The sequence below is a fragment of the Asterias amurensis genome, chromosome 2 (assembly GCF_032118995.1).
Source record: "Asterias amurensis chromosome 2, ASM3211899v1".
NCBI classification, from domain to species: Eukaryota; Metazoa; Echinodermata; class Asteroidea; order Forcipulatida; family Asteriidae; genus Asterias; species Asterias amurensis.
Window position 1 is genome coordinate 13,761,529 of NC_092649.1, and position 18,626 is coordinate 13,780,154.

The following is an 18,626-nucleotide window of genomic DNA, read 5'->3' on the forward strand; positions in this document are numbered from 1 at the left end:
TCCACTCAAGGTTTATTACAAAGGCGAGTGGCTAAATGGATTTATAATGCACCAACGAATGAAGAAGAGGCTTTATTTATAGTCAGTAGTTACACACGAATTAAGCTTTTACATGGTGGAGTGTCCATCCTTTAGGGTGTGTGGTTAACACGACGTCTTCACATCCACTTTGAGCTTGTGGAACTTTATTAGAAACTGTCAATATTATGTTAAGTTCTGAAAGGACTGTTCCTACTTCTATACCCACTGCAACTGGGTATTAACCTGGGACGGGGGACTTACCCTGATGAGAAATGGAGCAGGCTATAGCCTTAAAGGTAATGAACACTATTGGTTATTATACTCACAATAATTGTGAGCGTACGAAACTAATTACTTGGTAACGAGCAATGTAGAGCTATTGATGGTATAATACATTGTGAGAAACGGCTACCTCTAAAGTAAAGTTGTTTTTGACAAATTTCTCACTCAAACATTAATAAGTGATTTCGATACCTCGGCCAAAGTCTCGAAATCAAGCATCTGAACGCACGCAACTTGTGTGACAAGGGTATTCGTTTTGTTCTTCCTTTTTTGTCTCGCAACTATGACGACCAATTGAGCTCAAATTTTCACAGGATTGTTATAATATCCGTTTGTTAAGATACACGATGAGACCCAGTGGTCTTTGACCATTAACTGACCAGACAAACTAATCCCATCCAGCGGAATGTGCGGCTAATCCGCCTCGCCCCGGGCCCCCCTCCAAGCCGCCTCCCCCCCCCGTTCCACAATGCGAAACCATAAAAGTGTTGTTCCTGATCCTACTCCTAGGAGCAAAACCATGAAGTTCCAGTTCTTATAAACCTACTCCAAGGGTAAATGACGAATAACAGTACACGTGTTTCACAGAACTAAGCTATGAGTTATTATCAGGATTAAATTCTACTTAGCACAAGCGGATAATCTTACTGGGTGTTAAACGCAAACCGAAAAAACCTCATAAAAAATACTCCCAAGTCGGGATCAATTTAACACGAAGATGACGACGGAGCAAGCTGAAACGCCTCTACCGATACATGTGACCTGACATTATGAAGAGCGACATTTCGAACCAACACCATGCCTGAAATTCAGCCCCGTGGCCAGGCGGTTGGATGTGTGCTAAGATCCCCCCTCCCTCTCCGTGTCACCCAAATTAGCCGCGATATTCATATCGCCTCGTGTTGTGACACACGTTCATTTTTTCATCCACCGCGAGGTAAACGCATAGTTAAAATGTAGCCTTGAAAAACGGATATCAGCAACCGATGTGGGATTCACTCGCACGAACGCGCCAGAGGTGACGAATTTGTTGTATTGCGTATCCGCTCGCAATTAGTTTCCACAGTCTATCTGACCTCACCGTGTCAACACCAAAACCCAATGTTCATCTGAGAGCATGTGTGTGGGGGTAGGGGAAATATTGCAGGAGGCCTCCCTATAAGACGACTTTATTGCACGGAAAATCAATGGTATCTGTACGGACGAGTTCTTGTCTCGTCGCATTTTATTGGATGTAAAACGTCAGGGGTTTTTCGATGACGAGTTCGCTTGCTCAACTGTAAGTCTACGATTTGAGGCATCGCGTAAGTGTCAACACAAGTCGTCAACGAGGTAATGTCTTTAGCTTCCAACTATTTTTTACAAACTTATATACTGCTGCAGACTTGGAATCGATTATAGGAAGAAGGTAGTCAAACATGGTCGATCAGAGAAGTTACTTCGTATGACTTGTCAGGTTTGGCTTTGGATAGACGTCGGGCAATGTGTACTGACACTGAAAGTGTTCGGTGGGAATTGACCATTGACTGTTGTTACGGTGATATTAAAGGCAGTGGACACTATTGGTAATTGCTCAAAATAATTTTTAGCATAAAACCTTTCCTGGTGACGAGTAGTGGGGAGAGGTCGATGGTATATAACATTGTGAGAAACGGCTCCCTCTGAAGTGCCATAGTTTTCGAGAAAGAAGTAATTTTCTACGAATTTGATTTCGAGACCTCAAGTTTAGAACTTGAGGTATCGAAATCAACCATCTAAACGCACACAACTTCGTGTGACAAGGGTTATTTATCTTTCATTATTATTTCGCAACTTCGATGACCGATTGAGCTCAAATATCACAGGTTTGTTATTTTATGCATATGTTGAGATACACCAACTGCGAAGGCTAGTCTTTGACAATTACCAATAGTGTCCACTGCCTTTAAATATAATACATTCTCACACCCACCTTTTTGAAAATTGTGTTTTGTCATTGGAAATGCTATAAATTGTTTGTTTTCCTAACATTGGCTTATTGTGACCGAAATGTCATACAACAGCCCCCTTCCCCCTCGATTTTATATCACCCTTTTCGAACCCTGTGGTTCCGCCATTTTGACTCTAACCAAGGGTGTTTAGTCGATGCCTAGTCTGCTCAAAGTTTCAGAAAGGGGTCTTGCAGTTTAACTAAAAATTACTAAATATATTATTATATTATGACGAACACAGTGACATTACTTATTTTTGTTAGGATCTAGTGTACGTAACACACGAATGACAGGGCTAAATTGCGACACAGCTCGTCTGCTCAGAACTGTCGATAATGACAAGTTACACATGGTCATAAGATCATTAAATGAAAAATGCGTGGAAATTGAAAAAAGGAAATCAAAGATTAAACAGAATGAACGTGTTACTTAGGGGAATGAAGAATGTTGTTTTCGCCACTGAGCTTTTGCAGCTTTTGAAACTCGCCATAAGCCACTCAAGTGCCAATAAATCCGCCAAACAACATCGTAGCGCAACAGCAGAGGTATCAAAATGCGCAGAAGGTAACTGTGAATCGAGTTAATTAGTTTATTTTTCATACTATTTCAGGTTCCGATAAATCTGACCAATTGTAAGTGTTTAGATACTTTATTGGCGCAATTTACTTTGAGGATTATAGTCTTGATCATTAAACCCAGTTCATCAGGAGTTTCAAAAATCAGCACTCTTTATTAAAGGAACACGTTGCCTTTGATCGGTCGACTATCACGGTCGGCCATTTATGGGAGTCAAGTTTTTGACTCCCATAAATAGCCGACCGTGTGATTTCACAAAGTAAAAGGAAAATCACGCAAGTTCGAGGCAAACTTGTGTGGATCATTGTATTCTACTTTTAAAAAATCTTTCTAAACATATGCATTTTATAAAAAACGGTTACAAACGCATTTTTATAGACCAACTCGTCCGATCCAAGGCAACGTGTTCCTTTAAACCCATATACAAAGTGCATCTATGACCTTGTAGTTGTAAGTCGAGCTGGTAACCAACATCACAAGTAGGAACATCTGGCATCGAGCCATTGAGTTTAATTCAAGGCAACGGGTGCCCTGCCACTGCTTGGAAATAGTATGTTCTGTTTGGAAACAAATTCAGGAAACTAGGCCATACCGTTACGTTACTTCCGTCATACGATAAAGCCTCGAATGCAATCGCGCTGGCTTTGTGTGTAAGGTTTTTTCATGGTTATACCAATAACAATGTGGATATCATGCTCAGAGTTTGATTATTGAGTTGTGCACGAACCCTCATGGTCATTGCCAGTCAATGTTTAATGGTGCATCACTGCAAACAAGCTTGTTTAATAGTGAGACGACATGCACAGCTAATTCCTATAAACCACTTTCTGTATTTTATTTCCACTTGAATAATTTACAAGTTCACAGTTCAGCTCCGCTTTTAGTGAGCGCGGTGGTGGGCGGTTTGCTTAACTGGATTTATATACCTTTATCACGCGGACACCATCTTTGTCCTGTTTCCTTAAAGTCACCTGGAAATATAATTTTTTTTCTTTCAAACATAAGAGTATATGCTTACGAACAATAAAACAATTTTTTTAGTAATTGTTTGTCACGATTTATATGTTTAAAAAATATATAAAGTTGTTGCATTTGTATTATTGTATTCTATACCACATGTTTTAGATTTCTCTCAACTTAGGTTTACATTTTGTTTTTTGTTGTTATTGTATATTAATTAATGCTATTGTTTGTATTTTAGCGCCATGAGCACTTCTGTGGATTTCTGCGCTTTATAAGTTTTCATTATTATTATTATTATTATTATTATTATTATTATTATTATTTTTTATTATTATTTGGGGTGCTGACTCCGCCTACCCCTTTTGTGACGTCAGTCGAGGCAGACTTTGCCTGCAATGCGTATAGTAAACACACGTGCAAAGTACATGTACGTCCAAGTCGTGAGTTGGTACATTTCAAAAAGTGTTTTTCTGCATTCAGCAGCAATACACCTGGTCGGCATTGCCGGAAAAAAACAAAAAATTGTTGTTGAAACTTACAAACTCACGACTTGGTCCGTACATGTACTTTGCAATTGTGTTTACTCTACGCATTACAGGCAAAGTCTGCATCGATTGACGTCACGAACAGCGCCCTCTCGGGTCGGGGTCTACTCTTAAGTTTGTAAATAACATAAGAACTGATTTTTTTAAACCTTAGTTAACTGTTAATTCACATTCCACTCATCAAAACACATATATCAGTGACCAAAGCTTTATTTTGAAAAATACCACTTCCAGGTGACTTTAACAGTTAGTGAATGCTAACATTTATTGTGCAAACATGGCACCAGACTATTATATCGTCCAGCCTCAGTTTGGATACAATGAGTTGGAGTGGAGTAAAATCAAGATGCCCACATCACCGTGATAAAGGTCTCGATGCTATTTGAACATAAACAATGTCGTTTGAGCAGTTATCTGATAGTATTATCCAAGATGTGTTTGTACATACATGTGCATGTCGTACCTTGTTGTGCATGTTGGACTTGATGTGGAGTGATTTAATATACTATTCCGTTTATTCTACAACAAAAAATAGAGACAGTATAAATCAAATAAAACACACTACTATCGCTACAACAAGCACTGCTATTATATAACACAAACAATGAGCTCATGAAATAATTCAGAACTATTAAATAAATTAAAAACAATGAAATTCATAGAAATTTATTTGTGTATAATACACAAACTAGCGTGGCATAATCACTTGCTATTTTAATTGTTACTATTGTTTATTTATTAAGTATTTTCAACGCATTTTATAACCGTATCGACATTGGTCTGTGCTTTTGGAACATTATTTTGTCCACAAAACATCTCCTTTGTTCGATGTGCCTGCTTTAAGTACCGGTTGGAAACTTTTCTATGATGGGTCTTTCGTGAGCGAACTCAAATTAGACACAGTGGTGTCTCTCACGCGAGCATGGTCATTTGCAGTATTCTGTCATTTTTTTAGTGGGAGAGTAGAAGTATTTCATAAACGTTGATTTTCTTATGGCGCGGGAATACGGAAGGCCTTTTTTGCGGCAGCAAACTTACTGGAACAGTTGGTTCATTCAGTGGAATGTGTAGGTGTTTGGGAAATAATGTGGTTGAAAGTGTTTACGCTAATTAGCATAATCGATATTTGCATTTACGGAAAGTCCGTAAAAGTAGGGCGAAAATACGGAATTCAGTTACAGAGTCTGTATATTTACGGACATTTTGAACAGTAAGTATCGAAATACAGCGAACAAGACATTCACTGTACAGACCCATGTGAATGTCCACTGTCCAATATCAGAATAGCAAAGCAGACATTCACTGTACAGACCCATGTGAATGTCCACTGTCCAATATCAGAATAGCAAAGTAGACATTCACTGTACAGACCCATGTGAATGTCCACTGTCCAATATCAGAATAGCAAAGTAGACATTCACTGTACAGACCCATGTGAATGTCCACTGTCCAATATCAGGATAGCAAAGTAGACATTCACTGTACAGACCAATGTGAATGTCCAATGTCCAATATCGGTGACAACGCTTCCTGTGCTCGAAGGCCCAAAAAGGGAGTTCCGTTCGCAGAACTTCCGAATAATAACAGTGTATTCGTTTCCAGCATATCTGATCATCCACGCGGAATATCAGTGTCATGGCCTAGCGTTTAAAAACACAGGATTGACATGGGTGTTTCTGATCAAAGCAGAAAGTGGGTTCGAGTCCCAGTCGTCACACGTGTCTTTAAGCAAGACACTTAACCATAAAGCTTCGTCCTTCGGATGTGTCGTAAAACCGTTGGTCCCGTGTGTTATGTAAAGCACGTACAATAACACTGTGCACGTGTCGAACAGAGAATAGGTTCGCCCCGGTGTTCTTGGTTTGACTGGCTGCATACTGCGCATAGCACCTTGTATTACAAGTGCTATGCAAAGGATTATGTCTCATTCATACGTAGTCCCACATACTTTGTATGAGTTACTGAATGTTAAAGCGTCAGGAGCGTCACTGAGTGGCAGATAATTATGAGCGCTTTAAGAAGGCACTATATATTAGTGTTATTATTGCATCTCGTACTTGCACGTGATAGTTAATCAGGTCATTATGCCGGTCACTGATACCCGGCCAGCGGGTAGGTACCAGAGAACAGGTTGACTGAATGTCTTACCACACAAGACTCCACGCTCAAACATCAGATGCAGCCGGAAATATTGATTGACATTGTGATTTGCTAAGCAAAAATTAGCAGGTATACCAGTCATGTCTGTGTACGTTACTCAATACCCATGGATGGTAACTCATTTCTACTCAGCCAGACAGGCCCTACAGTTAGTAATTTCCATACTGTTTTTGCAAAAAGTGACCTATATCTGATCGCTTTATTTATTCATTTTTGTTTTATAGAACAATGCGAAAAGTGAGACTGATGAAGCAATAGTCGGCGCTAACCCCATCGTGTGATTAGTATCAGAGATTCGGACTCAATGGAAAGGGTAGGAGCATGGCTTCCGGGGCACTTCAGACGGAGCACAACTTGTTTGAAATCTCCAGCGGGAACCGAGAAGCAACGCCAGGAGCGGTTTATGTCCTCTTCACGAACACCACAGCCTGGGAGAGTACGAACGGCACGGCCTCGGAGGACGACAGCTCAGCGGGGGATGACGACGCCGCTTCGGGCAGGCCACCGATCGGTGTCGCGGTACCCTTCGCGACCATCATGACCTTGCTGAGTTTGATCACCATCTTCGGGAACTCTTTGGTGATCTACGCCGTCAGGACGGAGAAGAGGTTACAAACAGTCAGTAATTATTTCATTGTTTCATTGGCCGTGTCGGACTTCCTGATCGGGATGATCGTCATGCCTCTGAGCACGGTGTACTTCGTGAGTGAGGACTGGGTGTTGGGGCTAGTCCCCTGCCAGATCTGGCTGTGTATTGATTATGTGTCATCGACAGCGTCCATATTCAACCTTCTTGTGCTTAGTTTAGACAGGTATTGGTCAATTCGATACCCTCTGAAATACATGCGGAAACGGACCGGTAAAAGGGCCTCCATTATGATATCGTGTGCGTGGTTGGGCTCAGCCGTTTGGATTATACCTATAACATGTTGGCACTTGATCTTCAACCAGGGGGTGCGTTATTTGCCTCCTAACGAATGCGACACGGAGTTCAGGAAGAATAAATCGCTCAAGGTGGCTACTGCTATAGGGAATTTTTACGTACCACTCGCCTGTATGTTTTTTATATATGCTAAGATATACCATGAGATACAGAAACGCTCCAAGATGGTGCTCGGGAGACGATCCTGCGGTGGGACGCGATCGTCTCAGCCGTCAGTGCACAGTGTAAAGTCCAAGGGAAATACTGACGTGGAACTGACCAGGGTGGATGCAAACTGGACACCCGAGTACGACGACTCGATCAGCACGAGCAAAGACACTTCGAATGAGACGCCGGACCCCGCTGAGAACAACAGCGGGAGTCCCTGTAGTGAGGAGAGGACACGTCGGGTGAAGAAGCCCAAGCGTATCAACACACAGTTAAAAAATATATCCAACCTGACGTTACTGACGGTTGGGCTGCATGGTATAGTGGACCCAGAGGCCCTCAAGAGGGCGGTCAACAAGGACACGTCACCCGCTGGATCTCCTAAGGGATCGTGTACAAGAAGCCCGTGTTGCCATGGAGAACCTAAAATGAAAGAGACACAGTTTCTGTCTCCTGATGATGCATTTAATCGGAATGAATCGAACTCGAGAGGGCGCCATAGCCACCACAATGTTGTCGGTAAGATAAACTCTCTGGACAGGGTGAAAGGAAAGCCTCTTGCTGCTCCTGAGGAACTACAACCTCTGAAGAAAAGAACTTGTCATCAAGCTCAAAACGGGAGTAAGAAATCCATATTGAGGAGGAACAGTACGGCAGAGGGTACGGGTGGTGACAGTCTTCAAAACGGCAACCTCTCTTCCAAAAGGATATCGTTCTCAACTGAGGATATACCTGGACGCAAGAAACCCCCGGTGGTTGGTTGTCTACCACCGACCAAGAGGAGACTATGTGCCGAGTATCGCGTCGGAACGCGGCAGGGTGATTTGTCCAGAGCGGACCGAAGTAGAAGGGACCGCCGGAACGGCGTGACGTCCCGCCTACTGAGCGTAGAGAATCGTGGGGACTCTTCCACTGCGGCGACCACGACGGATAGCGACGAGGAAGCCATGAAGAACCACGCGAACCACCGGGCCAAATTCTCTCTGTCACGGTTCAGCATGAGACCGGGGCGGGCCTCGGAAACTCTCCGTAGAATTCGCAAAATGTCGCTTAGCAAGGAGCGAAAAGCAGCTAAACAGTTAGGTGTGATAGTCGGGTGCTTTATATGCTGTTGGATCACATACATGGTGTTCTTTATGATCGTTGCCTTCTGTGCGCATTGCATACACAACAAACTCTACTTGGGTAGCATATGGCTGGGTTACATTAACTCAACACTGAACCCCGTCATCTATCCGTTGTGTAATTCCACGTTCAGAAAGTCGTTCAAGAAAATACTTCGAATCAAAAAGAGATAAGACTAGGCTATGGGACACAGTGCTGCAACGCCATCAATGCTTTGTATACATTGTAAACAATAAAAACAATAAATTATACAAAAACATGATTTATTACTTAAAGCGGTGACTTTTAAAACAGGTGTATTTGATATGATGTACAGAAAAAAGAAAAACTGTGTTATAATTGAAATTTCAAGGTAAAAGTCATAAATGAAATGTTACTATTAATTATACTATGGTGTTTAACGTATCCTTTCTCGGTTTTGAGAGCCGTTTTGTATTTCCAAATAGTTGTTGTATTTGCAGGTTGAGCTTATTTACTCTATCCAATCAGACCAATGCACGAAACGTCGTTTAGTGTGATTGTTCAAATCAGTGTCGAATAAAATGCATTCTAACTTTGGTAAGTTGCGGTGTGTCCTAACCCATATTTAGGATCAAATGCGCATGGGGGGGGGGGGGGGGGGGGTAACTGCTATAAATGGTTTATTTTCAAACTTGTTTTCAATATTAGGCCGTCAATTGCTTGATCGGAAATGAAAAATATTAATAAATCTCAGCCTTCCTTTGGCTGTCTTTCCATCCCCGAAATATTAATATCAACTCTATTATAGCGCAATTCACAAGAATGACCGTTGCGGAGCATTATTACAAATGATCCTTAACCTAGCTCAACACCATGTGGAGTGTACAACCTTTACTACCAAAGTAGCGCACTAAGCTTAACCAACCACAAGCACCACCTCTACCCTCACTGACCCATACTTACTACTGGGTGATGAGAGGCAATTATACTTATAAGTGTCTTGCTCAAGGACAAACGTGCCATGACCGGGGTTCGGACCCATAACCCTGATGACTAAGCCATCAAAACTTGAGGCATCCTTACCAAATATTATGTACACCCCTTATAGGCATATCACACCCACTGCATAGCCCACGCCTAAGTATGGTTGTAGTATAGTATGCGCCTAGCCTAAAAGTTAGTATAGAGTAAGCGCATGACATGTTAATAACTCGTTTTCAGGGCACACTTTCAAAATGTAACACAAAAATGCAATGGAAAATTTGACAAGTCAACAAAAGAACTTACTTAATACCTGGGATTGTGACTATTCTTGTCTCTGCCTGACAGTTTTTTTCTGTTTTTGGTTTTTGTTTTCCTTCTTGGTTATATTTACATGATCAATCATTTTATTTCACAAACCTAATGAACCGTGAAGATCTGATGTATTTATTTAGCACTAATAATGAAATTTCATCCTTGATAAAAACAGGATTACCAACCAAAATTCAACGTGATTTCCAGGATAAGCCAACAACAGCTGAATACCAGTATCAAGCAATATGCAACAAAAGGAGATTTGGTTGGTAATCTTGTTTTTATCAAGGAAGAAATTTCCTGCTAAGCAAATTATTGTTGTGCTTAGCAACTCTATGAAATTGGCCCATGGTGTTTCGGTCAGAAACACGCTCAGGATGTTCAGTAATTCCGGAGACAGGAGAAAGGAGTGCAAGGGCAGAGTTTAAGAGGATGTTAAGGAAAAGAATCGAGACTCCTTTGGGATCTCTCGATTTTTGGATATAGTTGAGGATGTAGGTGGGGATGTGGATGGCTGTGATTGACGATGAAGAGTGGAATCGATGAGAGATAGAGTGTTGTTTGGACGAAGGGAGGAATTCGCGGTGATGTGCCATAACACTGGAATTAGACTCAATCGTTAGTTAAGGATTTGCTTGTGCTTTAAAAACAATAGTCAGGGAAAATATTTGCCGCACCTTTTTTACGGAGCTTTTAAAGGGAAATACGTAAGGAAAACAAATCTGTAAACAACCTTCGTTCGAACGAAGATGTTTTTTTCCAGATCGTGTTTTACGAATGTCTCTTTAAATGCTCCGTAAAAATGATTCCCGTATAAAACAATCTGTAAAATCGGTAAAGTGGTGGATTTATAAGTGTTGTGAAGAGGAGGTGATGTTGTGTCTCGTGTTTTTCGAAATATCTATAGTGGTACAGTCGTATGTCAGGATTTTATGGTAAACGTTGAAGAAAGTGAGTACAGTGTTGAAAATGTAAACGGTGTGAGTGTTAAGAGTCAAAACATTTCTTATTGCCTCAAGATTTATACAGCCAGCTTTATGGAAGTTCTAGAATCATATCCTTTGTTAATAATAACAATAATATTTGAATTCAATTGAAACTATTCGTGTAATTGAGAACTGGTGAAACTTCTAGATTGATAGTACTTCATTAATTAAAATATTTAAATGCAATTAAATTAAACCGAGGAAATTGGACAGAGTGATATGTTTCCAACGAATTTTACACTAGCGTCAGCCATTTTAAAAGCTGTTTTTTTTTCACCAAAAACTCTCAAAATAATCTGGTGAGGTTTGCGGAGCACCATGCTGTGTTAATCTGTTTTTGGGTAGTGTTGGTTCTCAAAAGAACCGGTGGTTGGCAACTCAACATTCCGATCAGTGTGCTTTGATTCTCAGTGGCTCAATTTTATAGCGCTGCTTAACGGTAAGCAAATTGTCGTGCTTACTGTAGAAGGAATATTTGCTAAGGGGCAAGCAAGGTTAGTAGAAGAATTGGGCGGCCATATTGCGCGATTACCATGGATTTGCATTGTGACGTCATTTATTTTCGTGCGGTAAGCACGGAAGGTTAGCATGCCTTTTCATGTGCTTACGGTTTGCAGCGCTATGGAATGGAAATCGCCCAGTTAGCACAAAATCGGCAGTTAAACAGCGCTATGAAGATGGGCCCTGAAGACGATCAGAGCATACTGATCGAAACCTTAAGTTGCTGTCAACCACCGGTTCTTTTCAGAACTACCACTACTTAAAGGAGGTTTATACACCGTGGTGCTACCGCAAACCTCAACTGATTGTAATCCCACCATGCAAAGTTTCAAATCATACTCTCAAGATATACAGATATATTTGGCTCTCAAGTGTGACGTCACAAGGAGGTGAAAAGGAAGATGGCCTGAGAGTATAAAGAGAGGGCTGAGAAATGTAAAAGGAAGTGGAATTGTGAGAGCGAGATGGAGAGATGGGGGAATGGGAGAGCGGGTAAGATTCCCAATGGAGATGAGAGTATAGACCTTGTGAAGTAAAGAGAGGATCCTTTATTAAAAGAGATGTAAAAGATGCGTTCGCGTTAATTAGTTGTAGTGTATGAAGTCTGCGTGTTGTTTAAGTGATGCAGTCCCTGGTCTGAGCGGGTGATCTAATGGGTGTTAAGATGGTGAGATAAAAGAGAAATCGCCAGTGTCAATTGAAACCAAGGATGAGCTAGAGGAGTTTGGGAAGATGGAATATAGTTGGGAGATGTGTTGAGATAAGACGTCTTGAGTGGGAGGATCGGTGATGAGGGTGTGAGCAGGAAGAGGTCTGATGAGATAACCCGGGAAAGGGTACAAGAAATAGTTGATGAGAAAATTAAAGGCACTGGACACTATATTGGTAATCATTCCAAATGATTGTTAGCGTAAAACAAATTAATTGGTTACAAACAATGGAGAGCTGCTTGTAGTATCAAACATTGTGAGAAACGGCTCCTTCTGAGAACGTAGTTTTTGAGAAAGAGGTGATTTCTCACTCAAAGAATATTGAAATACATAGACCTTAAGCCTTTTATAGGCATCTCATTTGAACAATGGGGGTGTTTTTTCCTTCATTCTTCTCCTACAAAGTCGATGACATTAATTGAGTTTAAATTGTCACAGGTTTGTTACTCTTTAGATACACCAAGTGAGGATACTGGTCTTTGAAACTTACCAAAATATGTCAGTGCCTTTAACTGCATGCATCATACAAAGACACATCTGCATGTGTTTGGGAGATGAAGATAAAGGAAATATGACAGAGGGAGAAAAGTAACAGTGGAGCGTCTTAAAGAGGGTGAGGGGTGGAAGAGAAATTAAAGGCGGCGATAGATAAAGGTTGAGATAAGAGACTGGTGAGAATGAGATGGATAGAATAAGTGAAATGGTAACAAGATGGGGATCAGCAGAGTGAGATGGAAACTGTGTGACTGTGTGTTATTGTATGTAAAACCAGGCTTTGTTCTGTGATATTGAAACTGGCGACTTCAAAAGACCGGTCAAGTTATCTTATTATCAAACAAGGCAATACTATAATTAATAATAATATGGGGATCACACCAACAACCCTGTTATAAGTGGAAGGGATGGTATTTCTGATTTAGTTTAAGTGGATTTAAGGGATTCATCTCATTGTGTTTTCCTCTTCAAAAACAAAAGAAAACGCAAAAAGTAAAAAGTAAACAAAATAATACACAAAATTCAGTTGGTTTTGAACTGAAAGGTATACGTACATAGTATTCGTAATTCCTCATTCCATATCTGACCACGTCCCTTTTTGTTTTTCTTTGGTAAATATGTGTAAACGTTCATAAAACTGCAAATTGATGTGAATTTATTTACCAAGTCGGGATGTAATTTCACGTGGCTTTTTTGACTGTTAACCTATTTTGTGCTAAGCAAAGTTTCCTATGTTCATTTGGGTTTTTACCCACAAACACCGATGAGTGTTTAGCACTGCAAACTCTACAAAGTACTAAACTTTACCCTACACGGTTTCCTTTTTTGCATCGATCGCTAATTGGGCTCTATCTGTAATTGGGCTCTATCTGGAATTGGGCTCTGGCCCCATAGCTGTTACAATTCAAATGTAGCATGAGGAAGAGGCTTTGCCTGTAACAGTTTTCATTTCTAAAGAATGTCTTCGTTAACTATTAATTACAATAATCATTAATCGTATCAACTAAGTACAATGTGCCAGTACTTTAATTAACTGTACAGCGAAATAATTATAAAGAAAAAGGATGTTATGTGTTATATTTTTTAATCTGATGGACAATGTAATGTAATTACAGATATTGTTGCTTAGTGGAGACTCATTAAATTATTGCATCAATAGAACGTTGATTGGTTTGCTGGCTCTCGTTTATTTCTGTGTTTGTTTATCAAGGGGTGTTGGGTGTGTTTGTTTGTTTGTTTGTTTGTTTGTTTGTTTGTTTGGTGTTGTTGTTATTGTTGTTTGTTGTGATGGTTTGTGTTGTTTTATGGAAAACGGTGTTGGGTTTTTTAATTGTTTGTTGCGTCATTCATTTGCTGTTTACTTGATTGTATGTTAATGTAGTTTTTTTTTATTTAGTTTTTTTCTTTTCTTTTTTTTTTTTTTTGGGGGGGGGGGTGGGGATGTTTGTGTTTTTGGGGGGTTGTTTATCTATCTGTGTCGTTCTTTCTCTTATTATGTGTGTTGGTGTCTGTAAGTCTCCCGAGTTCTGAAAAAGCTACTCTACTGTGGTAGAATAATAGATTATAGGAAACCTATACATGACACGTTCATCATGATGTTGCTATTAAAGGAACACATTGCCTTGGATTGGTCGAGTTGGTCTTTGAAAAGCGTTTGTAACCGTTTGTTATTAAATGCGTATATGGGTAGACAGATGTTGTAAAAGTAGAATACAATGATCCACACAAACATGCCTCGAAATGCGTGGTTTTCTTTTTACCTCGTCGACTACCAAGGTCGGCAATTAATTATGGGAGTCTAATTTACTCCCATATGGCAGACCGTGTTAGTTCGTAAAGTAACAGAAAAACACGCACATTTCGAGGCAAATTTGTGTGGATCATTGTATTCTATATTTTAACATCTTTCTAACCATGTGGATTTTATAAAAAAAATGTTACAAACGCTTTTTATAGAGCAACTCGACCGATCCAAGGCAACGTGTTCTTTTAATTTGGTTATTTCCCCAGGTATCAGTATGGACCCTCGACATTCCCCATGACCAACAGTACGTTATACTTCTGGCGCAATAAAGACAAATTAAATTTCTCCAGATAACATGATTCTGGGAAAAAAGTAATATTTCATAAAAATACATCTGCCAAATAAAAACAAAGTTCCAAAAGTGAGACTTTGATCAGAACGAATTTAAAGTTCAAGTCATCGAAAGAAACATTTTTATTGCAGTTCCTCAGCCGGCTGTATCTCAAACAACAAGGCGTTAGAAGGAACATGACGACTGAACTACTCTATCACAACAATAAATCCATCACGATAGGGGGAGCTTGCCTTATTGCATCCAACCATCATGTTGTTTATCCAAAAAACAGCCCCGGAACTCACCCGCCCTGCGGGGAAAACTGTACCGTGTCATTTTTACAAAATTACTCCCCGTACAAAATATCACTCAACACCGTGCACCACCACCCAAACGGCACAAGTCGATGCTCTATGATTTAGATAAGTGATAAAAGACCTTAATTGTTAATTACTTTACCCTTTGATTAAGAACCCGATTAGATTGAAACAATAGATTATTTATGTATGTTATATTTTATGGTTATTATTTATTTATTTAGAGTAGTGTGTAACGTGTGAGGTCGCATAGCGTGACGACCCGAATGCACAGTGGTCCCTTTTGCAACTGCCGCGCAGCTATATATCTTTTATTTTGGTTGTTTATACTCAATCCAATCAGGATACCAGTTTGTCACCCTGGGACGTGTTTTCCCCCATCTTGACTATTATTAGCTGCATCCCCGGCATCTCAACCCTGTTAATAAATCATGTTTTCACCTCTCTCCCAGCCAGTGTTACAACAACCCCCGGGAAGAAAAAAACACCCTTTCTGCGTTATCACTCAGCCATGTTTCGTCACCATTGGACCTCTGCTTCAGGCAACCCCCTCCCCTAACCACGCCCACCGACAGTGTACCACCCATGTTAAGAGGAGCGACTAAACCAGACTACTAGCACATCGCCGAGTGATTCTTTATTAAGTTAACCGCATTTCAGAGTGGGTTAACATGGGGAATGAACGCAAACCTGTTTCTATAAACTTGGCAGTGTATATCTTTCCTTGCAATTAGGCTTAAAGGGTTGAGGGTTATAAAAGGGGTTAGGAACTGTGAATTAATTTCATCAACTGAGGAGGACGACTAGTTGCAATTTTTTTTCTGTACACCAACATTGCCACTGTCGTACAGTGCTTTTCATTTGGGAACTTTTATTTTATTTGTCTAAACCGATTCACAAACGGTGGTCCTTATTCAGGAACAGGGATGATGGCAATTCTATACTACAGAAGATTTGTTTTTTACCTACGGGTCCTAACATAAATGAAGAATTTACAGTAAGTGCGTTGGACAATGTACACAAGCATTATAACAAATTAGTACAAATAATAATGTCTGTTATTAAAAATTATTATGCAGCAAAATATGTAATGTTATGAGACGTAGGCCCCCTATACGCAAAGCCCGCCTGGGGCTGTTTTATTGTGAAAGTTGCAACAACTTGCAATTATTAGGGAAACTATGTTTGGTAAAAACAATGCATGGGCGAACAGCCGAAAACGGTTGTCATTCTGCCAATTAATTTGGGTTGTGCTGCATTTTGGACCAAAGATGGCGCCAAGCTACAATGCGGTGTTTTTTTTGTTTTTTTGTTTTTTTTTACTAACTATGGATCAGTGTCATTTTTACCCATTTCTATGTCATTCTGTGACACGGGGGGGGGGGGGTCAATAATGTTAACCCCGTGTTGGCGCCCCCCCCTTTAAGAATAACGTTGTAAGTCAGCCGTTATGGCAAGTCAATGCTTTTATCACAGCAACACAGACTGATTACACCCCCTCTCTCCTCCTCGTTTGGCACTGTCCCACTGTGTCCCCGACGCTACTGCTGCATTATTGAAAGATAACAACATTCGTTCAGCATGAAAGATTCATCACAGTAAATCAAACGGAGACATTGTTAAAAAAAAAATGGCATGAGGCTTGTATCTTTTTGCTTACATTTTTCATTAATCAAGTCTTGAAGTGACAAAAAAAAACAGGAGACCAACATTAATTGCTTTTGTGTGTCGATATGTTTCAAATTATTTTTCAATTTTATGGTACAATGAGCACTTTGTAACCTTTGTGTGGATCATACGCTCATATGCTGATGTATTGTCCATGACATTATCACTTGTCAGTACACTTATAAAGTAACAACGATAGCTCAAGTGCGTGGGATAAAATGCACAGAGAACAATGCTGGGGTCTCGTTATTGAAAACAAATCGTACAGATGGCATTTTTATCAGGTTCAATACTATTGTTAAATACATGTAAACCTTTGGTAATTGCCAAAGGCCAGTATTCCCACTTACGATGCATCCCAATATAATGCATACAAATAATTTTTATTAACAAACTGAAAATTTGGCATAATTAGTTGTCATCGAAGTTGCAAGTAAATAATGGAAAAACTGGTTGCACAAAAAAAAATCATTTTGAGTGCGTTCAGGTGCCTTAAAAGGCTATATAGGCCTGAAGAACTTGAAGTTACTTCAGAGGGAACCGTTTCTCACAACGTAATGTTTTATACTACCAACAGCTCTCCATTGCTCGCTATACCAAGTAAGTTTTTATGATAACAATTATTTTGAGAAGTTACCAATTATTTTAGTATCCAGTGCCTTTAACTGCATTAAGGCCTATTACCTTAAAAACAAATAAATCATGATCGTCCATATTCGGTTATAACTGTGATTGAACCAATACAGAATTTGCTATTCAAACATTGTTTTTATATATTTTTTTAAATTAAATTTCGGAATGAGTTGATGATTGTGTGAAAAGTTTTTTTTCTTGCATTATTATCTCGCAACTTCGACAACCATAATGAGCTCAAATTTTCACAGGTTTGTTATTTTATGCATATGTTGAGAACCACTAAGTGAGAAGACAGGTCTTTGACAATAATATTACCAATAATGTCCACTGCCTTTAAGCTACAATCAGCCCCCGGACGAGACTGCGTGGGTACCCGATACCTCTCTGAGACCATGGTCGAAGACAACTTCTTGCATTATGATTTCACGTCCAGACACGGTTATTGTTAATTTTCAATAAATTTCAGTATGTTCATAATTATGATGTCACATTATTGTTTATATCAGATATCAAACTAATCTACCCAGAAGAGCTTTCCATACGTCTATTCATGATTGTTTTATGCATGTAGACCCCTACGTCTATCTGATACAGTAATGTTATCCACCATGCGTGGCAATCCCTCGAGCTCCTGACGATTCGTCACTGTGGGAGACTTAACAACTTGATTCGGATGAATTATGAACATGACTCACTCCTACACAAAAGTAAGCCAATTAAGAAACATTCAAGTCAATGTAATAACTTAAACATTCCATCGTTACGCCTTGTCATACGTCTTCGTTCGTCTTTCAGAAGGACACATCCCAAAAGTAATGTCAACGAGGCCTAATTCCCGGACTAACTGTCACAATGGCTACGTTTTTAGGAATGTTTAGTTCCTCAATGCACGTGGTATAAAATGATTTATAGCGACATAATTCACAATCGTTAAAAATATTACAATATAACTATAAAAAAAGCTTTACAATAAAAAATACATAAAAAGGTTCCTTTCAGATATTTATTATTTGCTTTTGATCAACCAAAATGATTGTTTGATTTCATGTTATGATACTCAAAAAGAAACTTTATCTAAAGTTGTATAAGCTAACATTATTCCTAAATTATTTCCTGTAACCCCTCCCTTTCCGAGAGAAGAGGGTCGCTTACTTTTTTTTAACGAAAACGGATGACATGTGGAATGAAGAAGATTATAATATTTCTAATTCTACCTCCATGGTTGTGAAATTGAGCCAACAATTAT

At 39.7% G+C, this 18,626-nt stretch overlaps 1 protein-coding gene across 3 annotated transcripts in view; it reads left to right on the forward strand.

Annotated features, from left to right (window-relative positions):
- The window catches only part of LOC139954388 (histamine H1 receptor-like), a 65,498-nt gene extending 56,193 nt beyond the window's left edge, over nt 1–9,305 (forward strand). For 2 of the 3 annotated variants that reach the window (XM_071954157.1, XM_071954159.1), the window contains exon 2: nt 6,742–9,305. In XM_071954157.1, the coding sequence (XP_071810258.1) occupies nt 6,839–8,905 (2,067 nt within the window). In that variant the 5' untranslated portion in view covers nt 6,742–6,838 and the 3' untranslated portion in view covers nt 8,906–9,305. Of the gene's footprint in view, nt 1–1,552; nt 1,636–6,741 lie in introns of those variants that run through there. The other variant, XM_071954158.1, reaches the window with a different exon arrangement.
- Nucleotides 9,306–18,626: the final 9,321 nt, after the last annotated feature.